Source organism: Pogona vitticeps, chromosome 4, assembly GCF_051106095.1.
Source record: "Pogona vitticeps strain Pit_001003342236 chromosome 4, PviZW2.1, whole genome shotgun sequence".
Lineage (NCBI taxonomy): Eukaryota > Metazoa > Chordata > Lepidosauria > Squamata > Agamidae > Pogona > Pogona vitticeps.
This window is the reverse complement of record NC_135786.1, coordinates 213567631-213589653: the sequence shown is the minus strand read 5'-3', so window position 1 is coordinate 213589653 and position 22023 is coordinate 213567631. Positions and strand designations below refer to the sequence as shown.

At 41.7% G+C, this 22023-nt stretch overlaps 1 protein-coding gene across 1 annotated transcript in view; it reads right to left on the bottom strand.

Annotated features, from left to right (window-relative positions):
- SDC2 (syndecan 2) overlaps positions 1 to 22023 on the bottom strand; it is a 92469-nt gene extending 70446 nt beyond the window's left edge. The window contains exon 1 of the mRNA XM_020785383.3: positions 21222 to 22023. Within this exon, the coding sequence (XP_020641042.3) occupies positions 21222 to 21281 (60 nt within the window). The 5' untranslated portion in view covers positions 21282 to 22023. The remainder of the gene's footprint in view (positions 1 to 21221) is intronic.

Sequence of the window (22023 nt, the reverse complement as noted above, 5' to 3'; positions counted from 1 at the left end):
CTCATAATAAAGGCTAATTGACAACTGCAGAGCACCAAATGAGGGACTGCCACTACTTAATTGCAGGTCAGTTTCACTAAGCTTCCTGCTATATTTAATGCCAGGCAAGCGGTAGGCGGGAGGAAGAGGTGCATAGAGTCTCTACAGCAAAGTTTCGCCGTGCATGAGCATTTAAGCTGTGAAGAATTTACCGCAAAACCCTTTCTCAACAAATTAGCAGGACAAGGCCGACTCGCACACTTTCTCAGCAAAAGTAGGTCACGACTTCTCTGAATGGTTCCCTCTGAAGACTGTGCCCAGAATACAGATCAAATCCTTTTTAGTGGATTAGAAATCATAGCTTGAGAAGTAAATTTATATAGTACTAATTATTACCAGAACAATAGATTGTGGCCTGCTGCTTCTTAATCTGCAGATAGTTTAATTGCCCAAATGTATCTGCTTCCCAAAATAAGTGGCTGAGACTGACTGAGTTAAACTCACAGGAGCAATTTTACTTTCGTTTGACTTTCAAACAAAATAAACCCAGAGCTATTTAGGTAAATAACACTGCTATGATATTTGCATATCTTCCTGACTAGATCCAGACTGTTTTTCTAGTGTTGTGGTTTGCCAATGTGAACTCACAATGCAACAATTACCAAGTTAGCCATATATGATCCATGGCTTTCAAAAAATTACAGTGGTGCCTTGCTGTGTGAAACATCGCTGAGCAGTAAGAAAAAAGCCATTGGAATGCATTAAACTTAGTTTAATGCGTTCCAATCGGCTGATTTACTCACCGTTCAGCGAAGGTGAGTACTCACCCTCCCCTCGCTTAACGAGGGCGCGAAAACGCTGCGCGCGGCCACCGCTTACCGACCTTCGCTCTGCGATTTTCGCCCATTGGGGGCATCGCTCTGCGATCGCATTAGCGATCGAAAAAGCGTCACTGTAGAGCGAATTCATCGCTCTACGGTGCGCTCGTTCTGCAAGGCACCACTGTAGTTGCAATCTGCTGGCTTCAACCCCTTCATGGATTGCTGCCTTGTCATGGCGAAAGGGTTTGAGTAATTCAGAGAAGCTATGGGCTACGCTGTGCAGGGACAGACAGGTCATAGTGAAGAATTCCGACTAAACGCGATCCACCTGGAGCAGGAACTGCCAAGCCACTCCAGTATCTTTGCCAAGAAAACTCCATGAACAGAAGATGAGCCCCTCAGGTCAGAAGGCGTCCCAACATGCTACTGAGGAAGAGTGGAGGACAAGTACAAGTAGATCCAGAGCTAATGAAGTGGTTGGGCCAAACCTGAAAGAACACTCAACTGTGGACATGCGTGGAAGTGAAAGGAAAGGCTGATACTGCAAAAAAAAAAAAAATTGCAAAGGAACCTGGAATGTAAGATCTATGAACCTTGGGAAGCTGGATGTGGTCAAACAGGAGATGGCAAGAATAAACATTGATATCCTGGGCGTCAGTGAACTAAAATGGATGGGAATGGGTGAATTCAATTCAGACAATTATCATACCTGCTATTGTGGGCAAGAATCCCGTAGAAGAAATGGGGTAGTCCTTGTAGTCAACAAAGGAGTTGGAAAAGCTATACTGGGATATATCACAGTAATCCCAGTTTATGCACCAACCACCAATGCTGAAGATGGCTGAAATTGACCAGTTCTATGAAGACTTACAACACTTTCTAGAACTGACACCAAAGAAAGAGGTTCTTCTCATTCTAGGGGATTGGAATGCTAAAGTAGGGAGTCAAGAGATAAACGGAACAACAGGTAAGTTTGGGCTTGAAGTTCAAAACAAAGCAGGGCAAAGGCCAATAGAGTTTTGTCAAGAGAACAAGCTGGTCATCACAAACACTCTTTTCCAAAAACACAAGAGGCGACTCTACACATGGACATCACCAGATGGGCAACATCGAAATCAGATTGACTATATTCTCTGCAGCCAAAGATGGAGAAGCTCTATACAGTCAGCAAAAATATGACCTGGAGCTGATTGTGGGACTGATCATCAGCTTCTTATAGCAAAATTCAAGCTTAAACTGAAGAAAGTAGGAAAAACCATGGTGCTAATCAGGTATAATCTAAACCAAATCCCTTATGACTACACAGTGGGAGTGAAGAACAGATTTAAGGAACTAGATTTGGTGGACAGAGTGCCTGAAGATCTATGGATGGAGGCTTGTAACATTGTACAGGAGGCAGCAACAAAAACCATCCCAAAGAAAAGGAAATGAAACAAAGCAAAGTGGCTGTCCAACGAGGCCTTACAAATAGCAGAGAAGGGGAAACAAAATGCAAGGGAGATAGGGAAAGGTACAAAAAATGGAATGCAGACTTCCAAAGAATAGCAAGGAGAGACAAGAGGGCCTTTTTAAATGAACAGTGCAAAGATACAGAGGAAAAGAATAGAAAGGGGAAAACCAGAGATCTGCTCAAGAAAATTGGAGATGTTAAAGGAACATTTTGTGCAAAGACGGACATGATAAAAGACAAAAATGGCAGGGACCTCACAGGAGCAGAAGACATCAAGAAGAGGTGGCAAGAACACATAGAGGAATTATACCAGAAAGATCTGGATGTCCCGAACAACCCAGATAGTGTGGTTGCTGACCTTGAGCCAGACACCCTGGAGAGTGAAGTCAAGCAGGCCGTAGAAAGCATAGCTAACAAAAAGGCCAGTGGAGGTGATGGCATTCTAGTTGAACTATTTAAAACCTTAAAAGATGATGCTGTTAAGGTGCTACACTCAATATGCCAGCAAGTTTGGAAAACTCAGCAGTGGCCAGAGGATTGGAAAAGATCACTCTACATCCCAATCCCAAAGAAGGGCTGTGCCAAAGAATGCTACAGCTACCATACAACTGCACTCATTTCACACGCAATGTTATGCTCAAAATCCTCCAAGGTAGGCTTCAGTAGTATGCGGACCGAGAACTCCCAGAAGTACAAGCTGGATTCCAAAGGGGCAGAGGAACTGGAGACCAAATTGCTAACATGTGCTGGATTATGGAGAATGCCAGAGAGTTCCAGAAAAACATCTACTTCTGCTTCATTGACTACGCAAAAGCCTTTGACTGTGTGGACCACAGCAAACTATGGCAAGTTCTTAAATAAATGGGAACGCCTGACCACCTTATCTCCTGAAAAATCTATATGTGAGATACGAAGCAACAGTTAGAACTGGATATGGAACAACTGATTGATTCAAAATTGGGAAAGGAGTACAACAAGGCTGTATATTGTCTCCCTGCTTATTATATGCAGAATACATCATGCGAAAGGCTGGACTGGATGAATCCCAAGCCGGAATTAAGATTGTCAGAAGAAATATCAATAACCTCAGATATGGAGACAATACCACTCTGATGGCTCACTGGAAGGACAGATCCTGACGCTGAGGCTCCAATACTTTGTCCATCTCATGAGAAGAGAAGACTCCCTGGAAAAGACCCTGATGTTGGGAAAGTGTGAAGGCAAGAGGAGAAGGGGACGACAGAGGATGAGATGGTTGAACAGTGTCATCGAAGCGACCAACATGAATCTGATCAAAGTCTGGGAGGCAGTGGAAGACAGGAGGGCCTGGTGTGCTCTGGTCCATGGGGTCATGAAGAGTCAGACATGACTTAACAACTGAACAACAACAAAAGCTGGCTTCAAATTTTACCTCACGTGGTTCCCTATTTCACTCTGTGAAAACAAGGGGATACCTGGCTTAACTATGAAGATTTATTGAACAATAACTCTGGTTTTCCAGCAAGTTCTTCTTTACTCAGTAACTATGTGGACTCAAATCAATCATCCCTTAACTTTTGCTTCAGCCACTTCTAAAAACAGTTCATTCCATCAAACTTCTCCCAGTCAGTAGGTCTGCAAAGGGGTGAGTGTCAACTTACACAAAGGCTTCTGCAACATAGGTGACATGCCCATTCCCCCTCAGTAATTTTCTCCTGGGCCACAGTTGTTTCCTAGGGTTTCCCCCTCCTCCAGAGATCCCCTTTCTTGGGATAGATCAACACTGTCCATTCTGTCCCCTCTGGTTCTCCTAACTGAACTCTTATTCCCTCCCTCCCTTCCTCTTTCTTCCTAATATGGCAGCTTTGACAGGGACTGACATTTCTGTCTTTTCTCTATTTCTTCCTTAGCGAGTTTCATTTGAACCTCGGGCAGTTCCTTCCATCACCCTTTCCTTCTGGCTCTCCTTTCTCTTGTTTCCCACTCACTTTCCTTCTCCCCTTTTGTTTCCTCCTCTAACTTCTCCTTCTACTCAATTCCTATGTTGTCTTCTTCTTCTCCCACCATCAGATACCCTTCTGTCAATTGGTGGTTCCTTTCCCATTTTCCCCCCTGCCAAAATCAGTCTCTCTCATCGATAGTCCCACGTCCAGGTTCCCCTCTTATCCTGATGTGCTCTATAAATTGAGTTTCTCCTTCCCTGAATCTTCCACACCAGTGGAAGTAGCCACAGAATGAGATATCCTAGATGTATTTTAGAAGCATTTTGAGACAAATTTTCCAAGTTTCATGCTTTTCTCTTAACAACCCTAAATAGCATGTGGAGTTTTCTTTTGATTTTTTTTCTTTGTCTTATAATAAATATTTCCAAGGTGCCATATCATAATTCGCTACTAGAAGGAAAATACATTTCTTTGTATTTTTCCAGCCCACTGACTACAACAGAATACATAAATAATGTGAAATTCAGTTCAATGCAATAAATAAATAAAATACATGACTGGAGCAACAATAACAATAATGGCAACCTAGCTACCGAGAATCATCAGTAATCTTTCCAGTTCCTTCTAAAAGTTAACATTCCAAATGATGATATTATCTGAAGAGATACTCTATTTGGTAGGGTGGGGTGGGAGGATTAATGCTTCTGGTGGCGAAATATACCAATACTTAAACTGTATTTTAAGTTGTTGGTAAACATAGGCTAACAAATATGAATATTATTTTTTCCCTCTCAAAAAGGCAGGGAGAGAAAATGGCAGCTGTCATAATGCCAGAGGCATTTTAACAGATGGTGTCTATGTTGCTAAGACCACTACAGGGACATGTCAAAATTGTTACCATTGCCACTTTGTGCTATTTTGAACATCCACATTGAGAGGTCGGAAAGATACTTCTCAAACAGGAGTTTCTTATGAGACTGGTTACAATGTTAAAAAAAGTAATTAGCAGTTCTTAACAATGCAAAAATTTCCAAGCATTTCATGGTCTGACATGTTACTTTGGCATGCCTTTTTTTAAAAAAAATGCTTAAGATTTGTAAGTAGCAGGCATAAAACTTAAATATTTCTACTCAGAATGCTTCTAAATAGGCCTAAAACTCCTTTAACAGCAACATCAAAAGATAACTAGAAAAGATGGCTCATGCCCCATAAAAATTACTTCTGTGTCCTTGTTAACATTCACCAAAAGAAGGAACTACTCGCTCATTTCCGACATCTCTTTACACATCTGCCTTCATTCTTTTACTACCACCATTGTCTTATTCTCTCTTCTACTAGCTCTTCTACAAGCAAAGCTATATTACATTACCTGGAGATCAAGATATTCTGGGACATGGAGATGTTAGTACAGCATCAACTGGGTAGGTGGGTATGATGAAGTTTATGGTACAGCAGCAACTAGAAAGTAGGCCACACTGCAAAACTCAGTTACTGCAAATGCAGGAAAGCACTTAAAAAAACCCCAACCCCCCGCAACATTATCCTCCAAGAAAAATGCTTTGAAAGATCCTCCTTTTTTGAAAGAGTCAAGACCTTTGCTCAAACCTCTCAATGTTTTCTGCACAAGAGGTTCCCCTGTTCATATTCTCGTAACATCTATACAGATACTGGTAAAGATTTCAACCACATATTCAGGCTCAAGCAGACTAAAAGAGGATGAGACAGAACCTTACATCTTTTCAGGTGGACTTCAGACATCATTGCTGAATCTTACGTGCTGTGACATGAAACCTTTGCACTTCCTTTGTTTTTCAAGTCCCTGATGCTGAAAAACTGAACTGAGCACAATCATAATCCTACAGGCTCTCTTCTTGAGCACAGCCCAGGGAAATGAATGGGAGGGGTACCATCCCACTGCAAACCCTATCTTTCTCAACAAGGTTCACTCAATAGTAGCTGCTCACACAATACACTTAAATGTCTCTGGAATTTTATTTGTCACTCGATCATTGCAATTGTCATTCCATACTTCTCCACAGAATATGACACCAAACCAAATATAACCAGACTGATACATATCTAAAGCAAGGCTACAGCTCGTTGTACATGGCTGAACTCCACTTTGCATTGTTCCTAACCACACAATTGTTTATTGGTATCCGGAGATTCAAATTCTAATCCTGTCTTTGTGTGTGATGTACCATCAAATTGTTTCTGACCTAAGCCAACCCTATGAATCTCTAAAGGGTCCTATTTGTTGAGAGTTCTGGAAACTTGTTTAAATTTCCAGCGGAAGGCCAGCTCTCTAAGGATATAATTCCCCTTTCCTCTATTCCACTCAGGTTCCACCCTCTTCCAAAGACTAGCACCCTTTTATGAAATAAGATTCAGGAGGCTGTCTTTAGATATAAAGCATTAAAAAGCACTTTACTCACTTATTCCAGGAGTATAGCAGGTTATCATGGCTCTAATTTGATAGAAAAAAAATTTGTAAAAAGGAGTTTGTTTCCTCAGCCCACATGGCTGGAGAAGATCTCGAGGTGGCAGAGATTCAGCCTGGGTTGTTCGTTTTGCAAAAGCTAATGGTATCTTCCAAACACACGTGGAGGAGAAGGGAGGAAGAATGGTGGCATTTCTCTAGCCCCAAGAAAAATAAGCCCTTCTAATTAGTCAGCATGCAAACAAACAAACAAACAAGTTAGTTTGTGTGAAAGAGGCCCCCTGTTCCCATGTGCTGAAATTCACATCAAGATTGTTAGTTAGCCAACGCTACTACAGCTTTTTGATAGGCCTTGCAAGCTAAGAGACATGACATCTTTTACTGAGTTAACCCATCTTAGAATAGGTCTTCTTTTTTTCTTACCATTTTTACCTTTTTGCTATCATTACTGTCTTTTCTAGTGAGTCCTGTCTTCTCATTATGTGTTCAAAGTATGATAGTCTCAGTTTAATTAGTCTAGTTAATAAGCGTGAAAGGCGAAAACAATGAAGCAAAACTTGTTAGTAATTACTCAGATATTGGTTCTAATCCAATAGTAAGTCACAACTAGAGTAGGTCCTTTAAATTAGTGGGGTCTGGTGAGCCAACACTTATATATGTTCTACTGATTCAATGGGCCTACTCTAGATGTCACTTGCTACTAGCAATCGTATTATGAAATCCAGTAAAGCCAGTAAAAACTGTTAATTATTTCTCATAGAAGAACCCCCAACAAAACTTAAAAGAACACATGTCTACTTGTCAAATTGTAAACAACAACTCCTGGGCTTCACTAATGAGAGTATCACAATTATTTGAATAAGGTATAAGCATAAACTGACAGATACCACTAAAATTCTGATCAAATCAATAATGTTACTTATATCATCAGGCACTACAATACTAAGTGAGAGATGTGCCAGTGACAAGGGACTGCAACATGTCCTTCTGCCAGGAGAAATGCATTCTGCAAGCTGATGGTAGAATTCTGCTAGCTGAAAAGACACAAGGGAGGAAAGACGGGATGGAACAAGGGAAGAGCAGAGTTACAACAGAACCAAATCTCTTCCAACCAAGAGAGACGGCCATAAAGCAGCAAAACCTTAGGCCAGCGTGAGAGTAATCTTAAACAATCTGCAAGATTTTTGGGCTGGGAGGCTGGAATTCAGCACAGCTTCAGTTGGCCTCATGCTAGCACAACTGACCCATGGCCATTTGGTCAGTTAATACTGTGCTAGTAGCCATCCTTTACAGCGACCTTGTGGAGTAGGTCAGTATTTTTACCCATCCTTGCCCAATTACGGACAGAGAGATAGTAGGTCGCATACAACCATATAGGGACTTCCCTAGCTGATATCATCATTTTTTTGCCATTACATTTTCTTTCAAGTGTTTCTAATGCTGTCTAAGGGAATACAGGAACACAATCTATCTGTCACTCCTCTAATGTTGGAAGGTATATTAAGGTTTTTAATGGCAGCTGCACTTATGGGACTCCATGCAAAACAATGCTCAGGAGGTGAAGCAAGTTGAACGACCAGGGTGCCATGACAGTGAAGGCTTAATTATATGTCCTCCCTTCCTTATTTAGTGCACTGGCCTTCCAAATCAACATGGGCACAATTGGGTTCATGCTCAGCTCCAATCTCCACACCTCGGCTTAACTAGATTGCAGATCAGGCTGCTAGAAATGCATGCCAAAGTGTAAACATAAAGCTAACGCCAAGTTCAGCAAACTTAATAGGCTTCACACACAAAAGGGGGGGGGAGCTGCACAGCCATTTAGTCTCCAGCATGCTTCATGCAGTTCCTTTCTTTAAAAGTGCACATTACGGTTGAAATGCCAAGCCTCACAGCTAAAAATTTATAAAAGAGTCAATGCTGGAGAAATTATAAACAAACCTTTCAAAGACTGGAAGCTGCTCAGTGCAAAGAGGTAAGTATGACATTTTCATTGAACTAATAAAAATGATGGCACTGTTACTCCAGAGAACCTGGCAATGGATGGCAATTCCTCTCTCTCCATGGACTCAAACATTACACAACACAGAAGCTTTGAAAAAGAAACAAGCCCCATATACAAACGTTCCATACAAATGAAAATATCACTGCAGGTTTGAGGTAGAAAACAGAAAAGAGATGGGAATTTCCTAGTAGATCAGGAAGGATCTTTTGGTTCTCTTTTTAACAGGAACAGTAGCACCACCATCACTCATTCAAGCTGCTCCGATTTTAAAAAAAGTTAAGTGGGAAACAAGAGCAAATATTCAAGAGTGGGGGGGGGAAAGGGGGGAGATTCTCTGGAAACTCCACTTCTGATACTGAAAATACATTCCCAAATTATGGTGAGAGGCACACTATTTTCACCTTCTAGAACCATTACTTGGAGGGCCTGGCTCAAAAACAGAGTTCTACCAAAAAGCAAAGTGGATCAAGCAAATATGTCCGGTTGTGTAAACAGGAAATGGTTTCTCTCATATCCCCAGTCTTATTCTAATGATGATGTAATCAGATTACTGTAAAATTGGAGGGTGCCCAGAGGCAGTACTTTCACATCTTGGATCATGTGAAAATGTAAGATATACAGCAAAAAAAGAGTGAGAACGTAAATCATATCATCAATTTTCAAAACTGATGGAAATGTTACGAGGAATATACTGTAGTGTAAAGGAAGAAACTGAGGTGTTTTTTTGGGGGAAGGAGGGATAACTTTGCACCAAGAGCTGAAAAAGAACAAGCTGAAAAATAATTCCTGAAACTTAATGATCTCTGGACTCCAGTTCTGTAAATCTTAGCACAGATCTCAGCAACACAGATCCCAGCATGTGGCAGGGGTGAGTGTTCTCTAGGGCTGAGGAACAATGAAAATGTGTTGCTCGTGTTTCCCTGAAACTGAGACAGGGTCTTATACTAATTTTTGTTCCGAAAACACATTAGGTCTTATTTTCAAGGGAATGTTTTATTTTTTTCATGTACAACAATCTACTACATTTATTCAAATACAGTCATGTCATCTTCTTCTGGTTGCTGCACAACAGTGGAGGGCAGGGTTTCATTTACCGTATTTTTCGCACCATAAGACACACTTTTTTCCCACAAAACAGGGGGATGGAAAGTCTGTGTGTCTTATGGAGCGAAGAAAACAGATTATATTTTCCTGTTTTCTTCTCCTAAAAAAATTGGTGCGTCTTATGGAAAGGTGCGTCTTATGGAGCGAAAAATACGGTAACTGGGGCTTATTTTGGGGGTAGGGCTTCTATTACGAGCATTCTGAAAAATCATACTAGGGCTTATTGTCAGGTTAGGCCTTATTTTCTGGGAAAGAGGGTAGCTCTTAAAGCACTCTCTAGGCAGTTTACAATTTAATTATAGAGGTTACACAATGCCCCCCCAGCAAATTAGGTACTCTACTCAATCCTCAGAAAGATGGAAGGCTGAGTCAACCTTGAGCCCATCCAGCTCAAACACAGGTTGTAAGTAGAGTCTTGACTGCAGTACTACTTTTCAAACACTGCCATGAGGCTCTTAGAAGGTGGCCATGAGATTCACTGAGTGATATAACCTTTCAGCCTAACCTAACTCACAGGATGGTTGTGAGGATTACTGTCTATACCACCTTGGGCTCCTTAGATGAAAAGCAGGGTGTGAATGCAATGAAGAAATCATCATTGTCATAATTATTTTAGACCCTCCATAGCTAAATAACTAAACCACTGAACTATGCAGCGGTTCACAAGCCAATGTTCACAACAACATGACACCAAAGGCACAGCAGGAAGGTGGACCCACAAAAATCTCATCAGATCTGAATAACAGATTCAAAACATCCTCAGAACATCTGACCAAGAGACTGGTTTAGATGCAAGCTAAGGGCAAAACTAGGGACGTGGTGGTGCTGCGGGTTAAACCACAGAAGTCTCTGTGCTGTAAGATCAAAAGACCAGAAGTCGTAAGATTGAATCCATGCAATGGAGTGAGCTCCTGTCACTTGTCCCAGCTCCTGCCAACCTAGTAGTTCGAATGCATGTAAAAATGCAAGTAGATAAATAGGTGCCACCATGGTGGGCAGGTAACGGCGTTCCGTGTCTAGTCATGCTGGCCACGTGACCACGGAAACTGTCTACGGACAAACGCTGGCTCTATGGCTTGGAAACGGGGATGAGCACCACGGCCTAGAGTTGGACACGACTGGACTAAATATCAAGGGGAACCTTTACCTTTACCCTAAAGGCAAAACTAGTGAGAAAGGTTTGGTCCTATGTTGTTACTTTTATTTTGTACATGCCTGACATGGGAAGAGCATGGTGTTTTAAGGCTCCCCCCCATCCTAGTCAAGATCCCTGGCTATTAGTGAAAGAAGAGGGAACCACAAGGGCCCCAGCTCCACATCAAACATAACATTTGGCCTAAAAGCTACTTGAATTAATCACTGCTTACTTTATTTCCATTTCTCTGAATGGGAAAAAAGATCAACACACTGACAATGCAATCCTAGACATGTTGGTCCTACACCACTGCCTCACTGTGGCATGGAAGGCCACTGGGCTTCTCAAAGTCTATGCCAGCATAGTGCAGGCTCAGAGAGGTTCTTCTGATAAGCTAGTCAGACTGTGAATATGGCCTAGTAATGGGACTACACATCTGCCAACAAAAGAACTGCCAGCTAAATACAGAGAAGCTTATAATCAGAAGGGTTGCCACCATGCAGTGAAATCGCCTTGGAACTACGTCATGCACATTAGTGGAAACCCACCGGCTTCAATTAAATCTTTAAAATATTGTATACAGTGGTGCCCCGCAAGACGGGCGCTCCGTTTGATGACGAAATCGCATCACGATGAACTTTTTGCGATCGCAAAAGCGATCGCAAAATGATGTTCCCTATGGGGGAATTTCGCTTTGCGATGATTCTTTAACAGCTGATCGGCGGTTTCAAAATGGCCGCCGGGTAAACAAAACGGCCGCCTGCTGTGTTTTTGCACGGATTCCTCGCTGCACAGGCAGCGAAAATGGCCGCGCTATGGAGGATCTTCACTGGACGATGAGTTTGAAGCCCCTAGGAATGCATTAATCTGGTTTTAATGTGTTTCTATGGGCTTTTTAAAATCGCATCACGACGTTTTCGTTCTACAGCAATTTCACTGGAACGAATTAACGTCGTGATGCGAGGCACCACTGTATTTATTTTTCTTTAGCAATCTAATCTTTCTGAGTACCCACGTAAATAAAGAATTCTTAACCATTCCAGTCATATATGCACACACAAACACACTTCAAATGAGCTATTTTCAGACATCAGATGTTGTTCCAACACATCAGAAGCTCTCAGCATAAAACATATATATAGTTTGTGTAACGTGGGTAGGAGGAAAGAGTACAAAGTGTGTATTTGTATTCAACACACAACTCAAATATGATTTAACAAATGTAAGTAATGCTATCCAAAATAAATTCACCTCTGATCAAAAACAATTTACCTCCATCAGATTTATCTCAGGGTCTGTGCATGCATCTATGCTTTAAAGACAATTTTAAAATTCGATTTACAATTTGTTCTTCACAGGTTATTTATATCCTACTACACACACATATTGCTCATTGTGGATCTCTCAGAATTTCATCCCAAGCAACCCAGATAAAAATAATACACAAATGCTTGTTGGAAATTTGTCCCCTGAGGCTTAACTCTCTCCAAAGTTGCTTCAGAAAATTCTAGGCATTAAAAGATTATACTCTTTTTTTATATTATTCCTCAAGACTTTAAAATTTAGAACAATTACTATTATTACATAACCAAAGAATATGCCCTCTTTTCTGGAAAAGACTTTAAAATTTATGCTTTGCTGTGAACAAGAAAGATTGCGTTCTCAGAGCATCATCTGTGCAGTGCAGGTTTCAGAATAAATTACCGGTGCTACAGATAGAAAACTCCTTGCTCGCCTTATGAGCAGGAACTAAGGACAACGAAACAGAATTTTGCTCACAGAACAGCCTGAAGTAATTTTCCCATACCAGCTATAACAGGAAACCATGTCATACCGCTTTAGTGATGTGTCTTGAACCAAAACCAAATTGCTCACTCATTATTTGCTGCAGCTAAAATGATGCACAAACATTAAAAGAAGGTATTTATGACTTCCATACAAGCAGAGCCTTACAAGGGACTTAATGCAACCTTTCCTCTTCAAGGAACAACACAACTCTGTTTAAAAGAAAGAGTCACATCTAATAAGATGACAGGCTTCTTTTTTGCAGCTAGACAAGGACTCTTTTATTCAGTCGGCGGATCACTAAAACACAAATAATTATTCAACATAAGGAAAATATTTGAATTAGCGACCGGCAAAAGTTAACTCATTTTACGGAGTAATCAAACAGTCATTTGGTGGTAATAATTTAATTAATAATTCATTATATATTTGCTGTTCTAAGATGATCCCAATTAAATTAGCACAGCTTTTTTTCTTGCACGTTTTTGTAGAAACAACACTAAAACTGCTGTTGATAACATTTATTTGATTTATTAATTTTTATATACTGCTTTAACTCATATTTGAGGCAATTAATATTTCAAACACTCCATCACCACTGCTGCAGCCTCATGATTTCCCTGATCTTTCATAATATTTGTTGCTCGTGCAGAAGTTGCAAATGTGTGTTTTAGACAACAAGTCCCAGAATCCCCAACCTGCCTGGCCAATAGGAGAATAATGCCCCATATTTCAACCACCATATCTAGTATCTACTAGAATTCTTTTTTTTTTCTTTTTGGCCCAGTAACGGCAAGCATTTGAACAAAAAAGTTCCACCCCATTTTTTTGATAAACAAGGATCAGCATCGGAATTTTGATGCTGTTTCTGATCCTTGTTTTTGATAAACAAGGATCAGAAGTAAAAGTGGTGTACTTTGCTTGTGGCAGATTGCTGCTCTTTTGAGGTAACAGAAAACACTACAGTATGTCTTTGAGATCTGATAGCCTCCCTTTGCTTGACTTTACTCTGCTGTTTTCCAATGTTTATTTTTGTACACTGTTACAAAACTAATAAAAATATTTTAAAAGAAAATATAGGAAGGGCGGATTTTGCCTTTCCACTCACTATAACCACACTGGTAAGCTTGTTACTAACCCTCAATACATAGGAATTCGACTGGGGTCAGAAAATATCCTCAAATTCACCCAATGTGATGTTCTTTTATCCTGCTTTATGAAAGTTAAAGAAGAGGACCCCCAAGTACCAGAGCAAACAATAAATAAATTAAACAGGAATAGCACGGAAGATTTGTTTAAAAAGCTAATAGAATGCAAATAAAGACCAAGATGATCTAACTTCTTGGGACATGGAGTTCAAGATGTGAACTCCATGTCCCATTTCAAGCACTATGACCAGCTGTATCTCAAAGGCAATACCATTACTTCTCTCCCTGCAGTTTTCTATCCCACCCCCAGGAGTCAATGAACATTAACATATGCAGAGACCTCATGAAACAGATATTTTACATTTAAAAATGCCCTTCTTGGGAAGGGCTTTTGCCCTAAAGATTATTCATACATTTGCAGACCTCCAGTATATTGTACCACCCTCTGGCATGTGGGTGCAGCAATTTTGACTACATATGGACAGGCACTCTGAGAATTAGACTGTTATCTGTTCATAGCATGAATTCCATCTGGGCTCAACAGAACTTGAATTTTCTGCTCAGAACAGAAGTTGTATCTGTTATTTTAAAAGAAGGGTAAACCACTTCTGGATATGCTCTACCTAGAAAACCCTGGAAAGGGTTGACAGAACACTACAACAACTACTACTGCAATGACTACTACTACTACAATTGTTACAACTACTACAACTGCAACTACTACTACTAGTAAAGTAGTAGTAGTAGTAGTAGTAGTAGTAGTAGTAGTAGTAGTAGTAGTAGTAGTAGTAGTAGTAGTAAAGAACTCCTGCTGTTAACTAATTGATCTTGAAGGAAGTATTTTACTGAACAAAACAATGAAATAAATCATGAGAAACCCGTAAGGACCTTCTGTCCAGCCCATGGCATTTTTTCACACTGCCCCTGACAACTATTAATAACTGAGTGCTGCCAAGTCAATTCATAGTAACACTTTTCAGATTTTTTTTAAAAGCAGAATTGGTTTACCATTTCCTTCTTCTGGGGGCATCCTGGAACTTTGTGATTTGCCCAAGGCCACACAGGCTGGCTCTTCTCCCAGGAGGCACAGTGGGGAATACCGCACTATCCAGCCAGCTAACAATTACCAAGCCCTTATAAAGCTTCCAGTGGAGCATACCAAACTATTTTAAAAGCCTGAAAGTTGCTCTTGCTTTCAAACTGTCAGCAAATGTAGTCTGCACCATGTTTAAATCTACTGCTTTCACTAATTTAAGGTGCATTATTTTATTATTTGTGCTTTCATTTCATGTAACTCAAAAACTCTTTTCTAGCATTTACTGTTGGAACAAAACTATCAGTTTTTCTGTCATACAGTGAAGGACAAAACTTCTCTCTCAGTTAGCGTGTGTCTCTTTAACATATCTGACTGCAGTGCATGCCATTCATTACTTAAAAGAAAAAAACAAAACAAAAACAAAAATTCACTAGCAAACAACTCCCCTGCAATAAATACAAAGTTGAGGTGTACAGTTATGTAAATACCAGCAAAAAACCAAAACATTTCCTACCACTAAAACATCAGCAGAACAGCCTTAATTCGCTACCAATTGACTCAAGATTAGAGATGGGAGTATTTGTTTTCGTATACAAATATCCCCCCACAGGTGGTGTTAATGAGAGTCCAGCCCCATGGGGCCAGACGGTCCACTCACCAATCCAATGCAATTCTACGAATGCCTCCGCAGCGCGCAATCCACTCGTCACTCTTCAACCTTGCAGCGAGGCTTGTCCTCCCACTTCCTGCCAGGAGTAGCGAGTAGATCGCACACCGCAGAGCCATTTGTAGAATCGTGCTGTCCACATTCGCGGCGGATCGGTGAGTGGATCATCTGGCCCCTGGGGCTGGACCCTCATTAATGCCACCTGTGCGGGAATATTCGTATATGAATATCCCCATCTCTACTCAAGATCATATATTCCTAATAATGTACGTGGTTTTTTTATAAACAATAATTTCCAAAAAGAAATATTTTGCTATTCAGCAGAGTTTTAACAGTTCTAAGGCTGCTTAAGCAAGTATATGAAGGTACACCTAAAAAAATCTTCTGCCTACAACTGAGCCAATGTTCATCTTTTCACTCCCAATTTTTAAAAAAATGAACAACGTCTCAGCTTTTGCACAGTATGCAAAATTGAAATAGGCATTAGTGAATTTTATATGGGAACTGTAACAGGCAAGCCACTTTTTCCTCCAACAGGAATACTTAAAAATAGGAACCAATTTCTTCAGGTGGTAGCAGGAGCTCCATACGTAAGGGATGGTGACTATCTGGCGCTCCAGATATTCTGGATTTTAGCTGCCAGAAGCACTAGCCAGAATGTCCAGGGGGGTTTGTGGCTGTAGTCCTGTAAATCTGATGGCCCAAAGATTCCCATGGATGTCACATGACTCCAGGCACATGTTCCAGTTAAATTTTGTTTCAGGTAAGTGGCATAAGCAAATAAAACCATATAAAAATGGAGGAGGTAGGAGCCCTTCCTTGATGTGTCATCTCTCACCAATGGCTATGCTGCTTAGGGAATGTGAACTGCAGTTCAACACGGTGCAGAGACGCACAAGTTGCAAATCTGCAATACTGTTCTAGGTGGCCAACATTCTGACTCCTTCTAAGGAAGCTTCCTATCCTGAAATGTTACAGTAGAGCACTGAATTCATCTAGATTACAAGCCCTGGCCATTATGGGAGATGTGGTCCAAAAAAGTAAGTCCCCTATGCTCAGTATTAAGAGGCTGTCTGGAGAGAGAGAGAGAGAGAGAGTAAGTAAGTAAGTAAAGAGCTACAAAGCCATTCAAAGTGTTATGAACTCTTTATGTAATAAGATACTTTTCGGCATTCATTGTGGGCATAGTTGATCCACAACGAACTTTCAAATGTTTTATAGAACTATCTGACAGAGGGGCATGCAGAGGTTACTTCAAAATATCTACAGGACTTGCCGTACTTCTGGAATATTTGGGAACATTCTAAATATGTCATAACTCTAGCTAGTTTAGTGATAAGGAAGAAACTTTCTACTCTTTTCCATTTTATAAGGGTGGTATTTCTAAAAATACAATCATCTTCACCCATCCATCCAAAGAGCTACATTATTATCACACCACATATTATTGGCTGATGAAATTTTATCTCTGTATTACCTTCTAGAACAACTGCAGCGAGCACTCCCTGGTGGCAATGTGGAATGGTTTGAAGGCATCCAAATATAGTTTACATATAACATGCCAAGCACCACAACTGTGTCACCACAATTAAGGGCTTTCAGTATTTACTATAATCCTGGTGCAATTTCTCTGCAACACGTGCTCCTTCATTTAACGCACCACAATGCCTATAATTCCTTATTTCTGCTGTAGCCAAAACATGATCCCTACTTCAATTTTGCTTTCTGAACAACCGTTGACTAGAGCTTACCTTTCTAGAAAGGGAACAATTAAAGGAGACAGAGAGAACAAGAATGAAGGGGTGGGGGAGAGAAGAACAGCATGGATCACTTAGATTCGGAAAGCACAAATTTGAGACTAACGTGATGTTGAAGTGTTACAATCTGTTTACACACTTTGAAAAAAGAACTCAGCTACAGCTGAGTCAAGATTACATACTTACAGTAATTTCAAATGTATCCCTCACATAAAATCTCTATGAACTGTAACTCAAAGAGGTCATTCATATGCTGCTAGTTTTGTGGCGTTTCTTTTTTCCCCCCTACAACAACCTTCAGAAACTTGCAAAATGTTTACCCTGAATAGAAAAACAGTCACTAAAACACTTCTACTGTTATTCCCTTGTGCCATGATCCTAAATCTGACTACACCTTTACGCAATAAGCAATAATCAATGATAAAAATCTCATGGAGGTCAAAGGTAATACAGTACTTTTTAGGGAAGTATGCTTAAATGTACAACCTTTAGTTCAGCATATGATCATCTAGTGCCTTCCAGATGTTTTGGATTACAAAACCTATCATCCCCAGCTATTAATCATGTTTGATGTGGCTAATGGGAATTGTAGCCCTGAACATGTCCTGAGTCATCAGATTTCCTAAATTTCCTCGTTCACCAAAACAAGTAGGAGCACTTCTCAGCATCTGAAGAAGGATTCTTCAAGATGATAATCAGAAGAGATGCAAACTGTTCCTTTCTTCAGTTCAGCAAATGCCATGCTCACCCCTCCCTCTACTGTAATGCAATATTGGCAACTGTATGGATACTTGCACATCGCCCAGTGCTTATCAGAAAGGCCAACCTTTTTTCAAATGCTTTTTATTCACAGATTTTAAACATTATGGGTTTCCACGTAGTCCTTGTTCTTTAACCTTGTAGCACGCAGACAAAAAAATTTCCACTACCAATTCAGCCACCCAGAATTTCAAAGAAAAAGAGTGTAATCAATTTCTGTGGGTTTTTTAATGGATGTCTTTACTACAAAAGCATGAAATAATTATAATATCAGCAGCTGTATGAACTTGGAAATGAAGCTTTTATGGCATTCCCATGGGGTCACGAAGAGCCGGACAAAACTAAACAACAACAACATCACTTCCATAGGATACCCAACACAGTTAGAAATCTTAACATTACAAACCATTAGTTCTCATAGAACCACTTACCCAAAACACAAAAAAATTGGGGAGGTGTCTTGCGAACCTGCTCCCACCAATTACTATCATGCACATTTTATGAAGGAGATAAATCTGCAACTTTTAGTTCAGAATACGATAACTAATGTTAGCAGATTTTTGAATCCAAAATGCTTTGATTTCTGCATTTATGATAGGAGAGAGATTAAAAACAGCAATAAAACTTACATATGCAGATCCACCCTAAGCAATTGCATTCAGAAGCAAATCCTACTGAATTCAACAGGCTTTACCTACAAACATTCGGGTGTAGGATTTTTGTTTAACCATGATCAGTCCATTCTGGAACTGGATGTAAGCAGCCAACAAGGCTGGTTTCTGCAAACATTTTGTAAGACCAGTCTAACCATTTTAGAAACACATTACAAGCTAGATCATCCCAGAAACATCTAAAACAATTACCCAGAGGGAGGAATTATATTCCATAATTGATAGATGCTACACATTTTTTAACCACAGAAAAGCTCTCACCCCCCCACACCAACTTTCAGGATGTTTATACTTAAAAATATTTCTCAAAGATGCCAGCTGAAGCAGATATAGAAAGCCCACTCCTACTCCTTTTGACAATGCCCACAACTAAAGAAAATGACAGCAACCATGCAAATGCCAATCAAAAGAAAAATTAAAATCACATTGCAACAATAGAGAAAGGAAAAATTATCTCCATATGGTTGGATTTCAGCTTGGCTTAAATTATTTACTATATATTAGTTTTGATTCCTGTTTTATACATGAAGAAGACTAGTTGGGGTATCACAAATTCAAACAACCTCCTACAGTACATAAAGGAACTTAAGGATGACTTCAAATTATACAAGTTCAAAATATATGAAAAACAAAAAAAGAAAGACAACATGCAAGGGGGAAGGGAGCGCAATGCAAACTGTAAGATGTAATTTTAAATTATTTTTTACTCCCCCCCCCCAAATTTGCAAATATAGGAAGGCAACAGGGAAGAGGTGGCGATACGTATTGTTCAGACCTGCAACAACCTCACACTTCTCGAGGGATGCAAGCACTTTCAGCAACAGGAGTCAGCAGGGATTTGAGCTATTTTGTACTTGTCCACAGAGGAAAGAGAGAGAAAGGGTAGTTTCTACCATACATAGATCAGAAACACATTCAGTGCTGAACCATTCAGTGTGTACCAACAACCTTATACGTACACACATACAGAAGAAGAACTCAATGGGACTACTTCAGGGTAAACAGACACACTCGTATCTTAAAATCCACACAAAACTCCACTCTGCCTCAGTGGGGCAGCCAAGGGGGAAAAATTGAACAATAAAAAAAAAGCCCATACATCTTCCACTGCACACTAGGAAAACACCCTGGTTACATCAGGGATAAACCACCAGAGGTTTTCTTTTTTAAAAAGTTCTATTATTCAACTACAAAGTAAACCCCTCCAAAGGGGAAGACATAATTTTATTCCAACAATCCATGCCACAAAGAAAGAAAGCCTTAATACACAGATGGAGGTGGTGGGATCCAATTAATCTTTCTTCATTATTTTCTTGCCTTTAGGAGAGGAAACCATATTATGCAGTTTCCCACCATAATGCAAATATTCAATTCTGATCCATTAAACTGAATGCAAAGATCCACTCAGTTCTGCTTTGTTTTTCAAACACGCCCAAGATCTCAAGTCAGAATCACCATCATATCATGTTCTCCTCCAGTCCTCCGTAGGAGTTGAAAAAGCTGAAGCAGCCCTCAGAAGTCTGAATACGTTTATCAACTTTTTTTTTCAGGAGTGCGAAAAACAGGCCCTGCCGACCAAACTCAGCAACGTGGGATACACACTTTTTTTAAAAAAAGTGCTATTTTTACAACACAGTTCTAAAGCTTTGCCATGAAACAACGCGACTGCCATGCCTGCGGTAATCGCCATTTCCGGAGAAGCATCGCCTATTTAAATAAATAATGAAAAAAGAGGCACCACCTAAACGCAACATCACACACACAACTGTGTGACACATGAGTTGTGAGATGCTGCTTAAGAAAGGCACAGCCCCCTTGGAATACAGTGGCTCCTCCGAGTCAAGAAAGACAAATCGCACCTCACATACAACATAATGGATTTCCCTCTACTCGTGGTCCACACTCCGCTACATCAGATTGCCCCTTCCTTGCCTGAAAGTTTTGATCCCTGCGAATGACCTCAGCCAAAACTGCTGCACAGCAGATGTGGAAACAAGAGAGTCTCATCCTTTTTTCGAACTAAGCCCCCCTCCCATTTTTAGCCAGGTCCCCGGTCGCCGCCCCCTCCCCAATTCGGAGGGGCTACCCTTCTGGAAACGAGAAACACCCCCCCCCCCAATTCCTCAGCCCACCCTCAAACCCGCGGGGATCGGACTGCCCGCCTGTGTTGTGAGCTGCCAGGAATAGCGGAGTTGTGAAAAAGAGTGTTGGGGGGGAATGAGAATTCCAGCACACTGGAAAAAGCCACGCGAAGTTTCTCCGGGCGATTCGAGACGCGCACAGAGGTTGCCCTGTCGCTGGGAGGTGGGTTGCGTGCGTTTATTTGCATCCGTTGATCCAAAGGATCAGAGAAATCGGGGTTTTGCTAAACCGCTTACGGGGGTGCCGGTGGTGGAAGAGGGCTAAGAGAGGGAAATGACATTTCTGGGCACATTCCACACACACACACACACACACACACACACACACACACACACACACACACACCCGCCGGCGAAAACAACCACCCTAAAACAAATCCACAAAGTTAAACCCATCTTACCGTCTCCCCAGAGACTGAGGCCGTCAAGACGAAAGCGAGCAGGACCCACACGTTCCACATTATTCCCGGCTGGCGGCTCTTCGCAGGCAGGCGCGCACGACCAAAAAGACACGAGAGCGAGCGAGAGACGCCACCAGGATCCGAAAAGGGGGGGGGGGGGAAATAAAAGGGAAGCGCCAGAGAGGGCTTCCCACCGGCAGAGGACCCTCCGACGATCGCCCACCCCGGGCCGAAAGCGACGGGCTCGCGGGCTCCCCCTTGCCCCCTTCTTTTTTTTTTTCCCTCCGCTCCTCCGGGCTCTCCCAGGCGCCGGCGCCACAGCAGCTCCTCGTCTCCGCTTGTTGGCGCGCCTCGGGGCGGAGTTGGCGGCTGCCTCGAGGGAGCAAAGAAGGGGGCGGTGGGCGGCGGTGGGTGCCCCAGTCGCCCCTCCGCGCGTCCTTGCACCCGCCCGCTCGTCCGGCTTGGCTTCCTTCCCTGCGCCTCGCACCGGTCGCCCTCGCCTCGCTGGGCTCCGAAGCCCGTCCCTCCGCGGCTCAGGAGGTGCCTCGTCCCCTCACGCCAGCCCGCCGCCGCTGCCAAAGAAAGTTTGGGCAGGCGGGAGGAAGGCGCGGACTTTTCCGCGAGGAAAAAAAAGAAGGCGGGAGGCACAGAAGGGCGGGAGGGGGAGAGAGAGAAAAAGGACCGCCACCAAAAATTGGACGGGGGGGGAAAAAGCCCACCCAAACGCCTCGCTACAGCCTCTCCCGGGGCTGTCCCACGCCTGGCGGCTCGCTTCCCCTCCGCTTTCCTTCGGCGGTGCGGT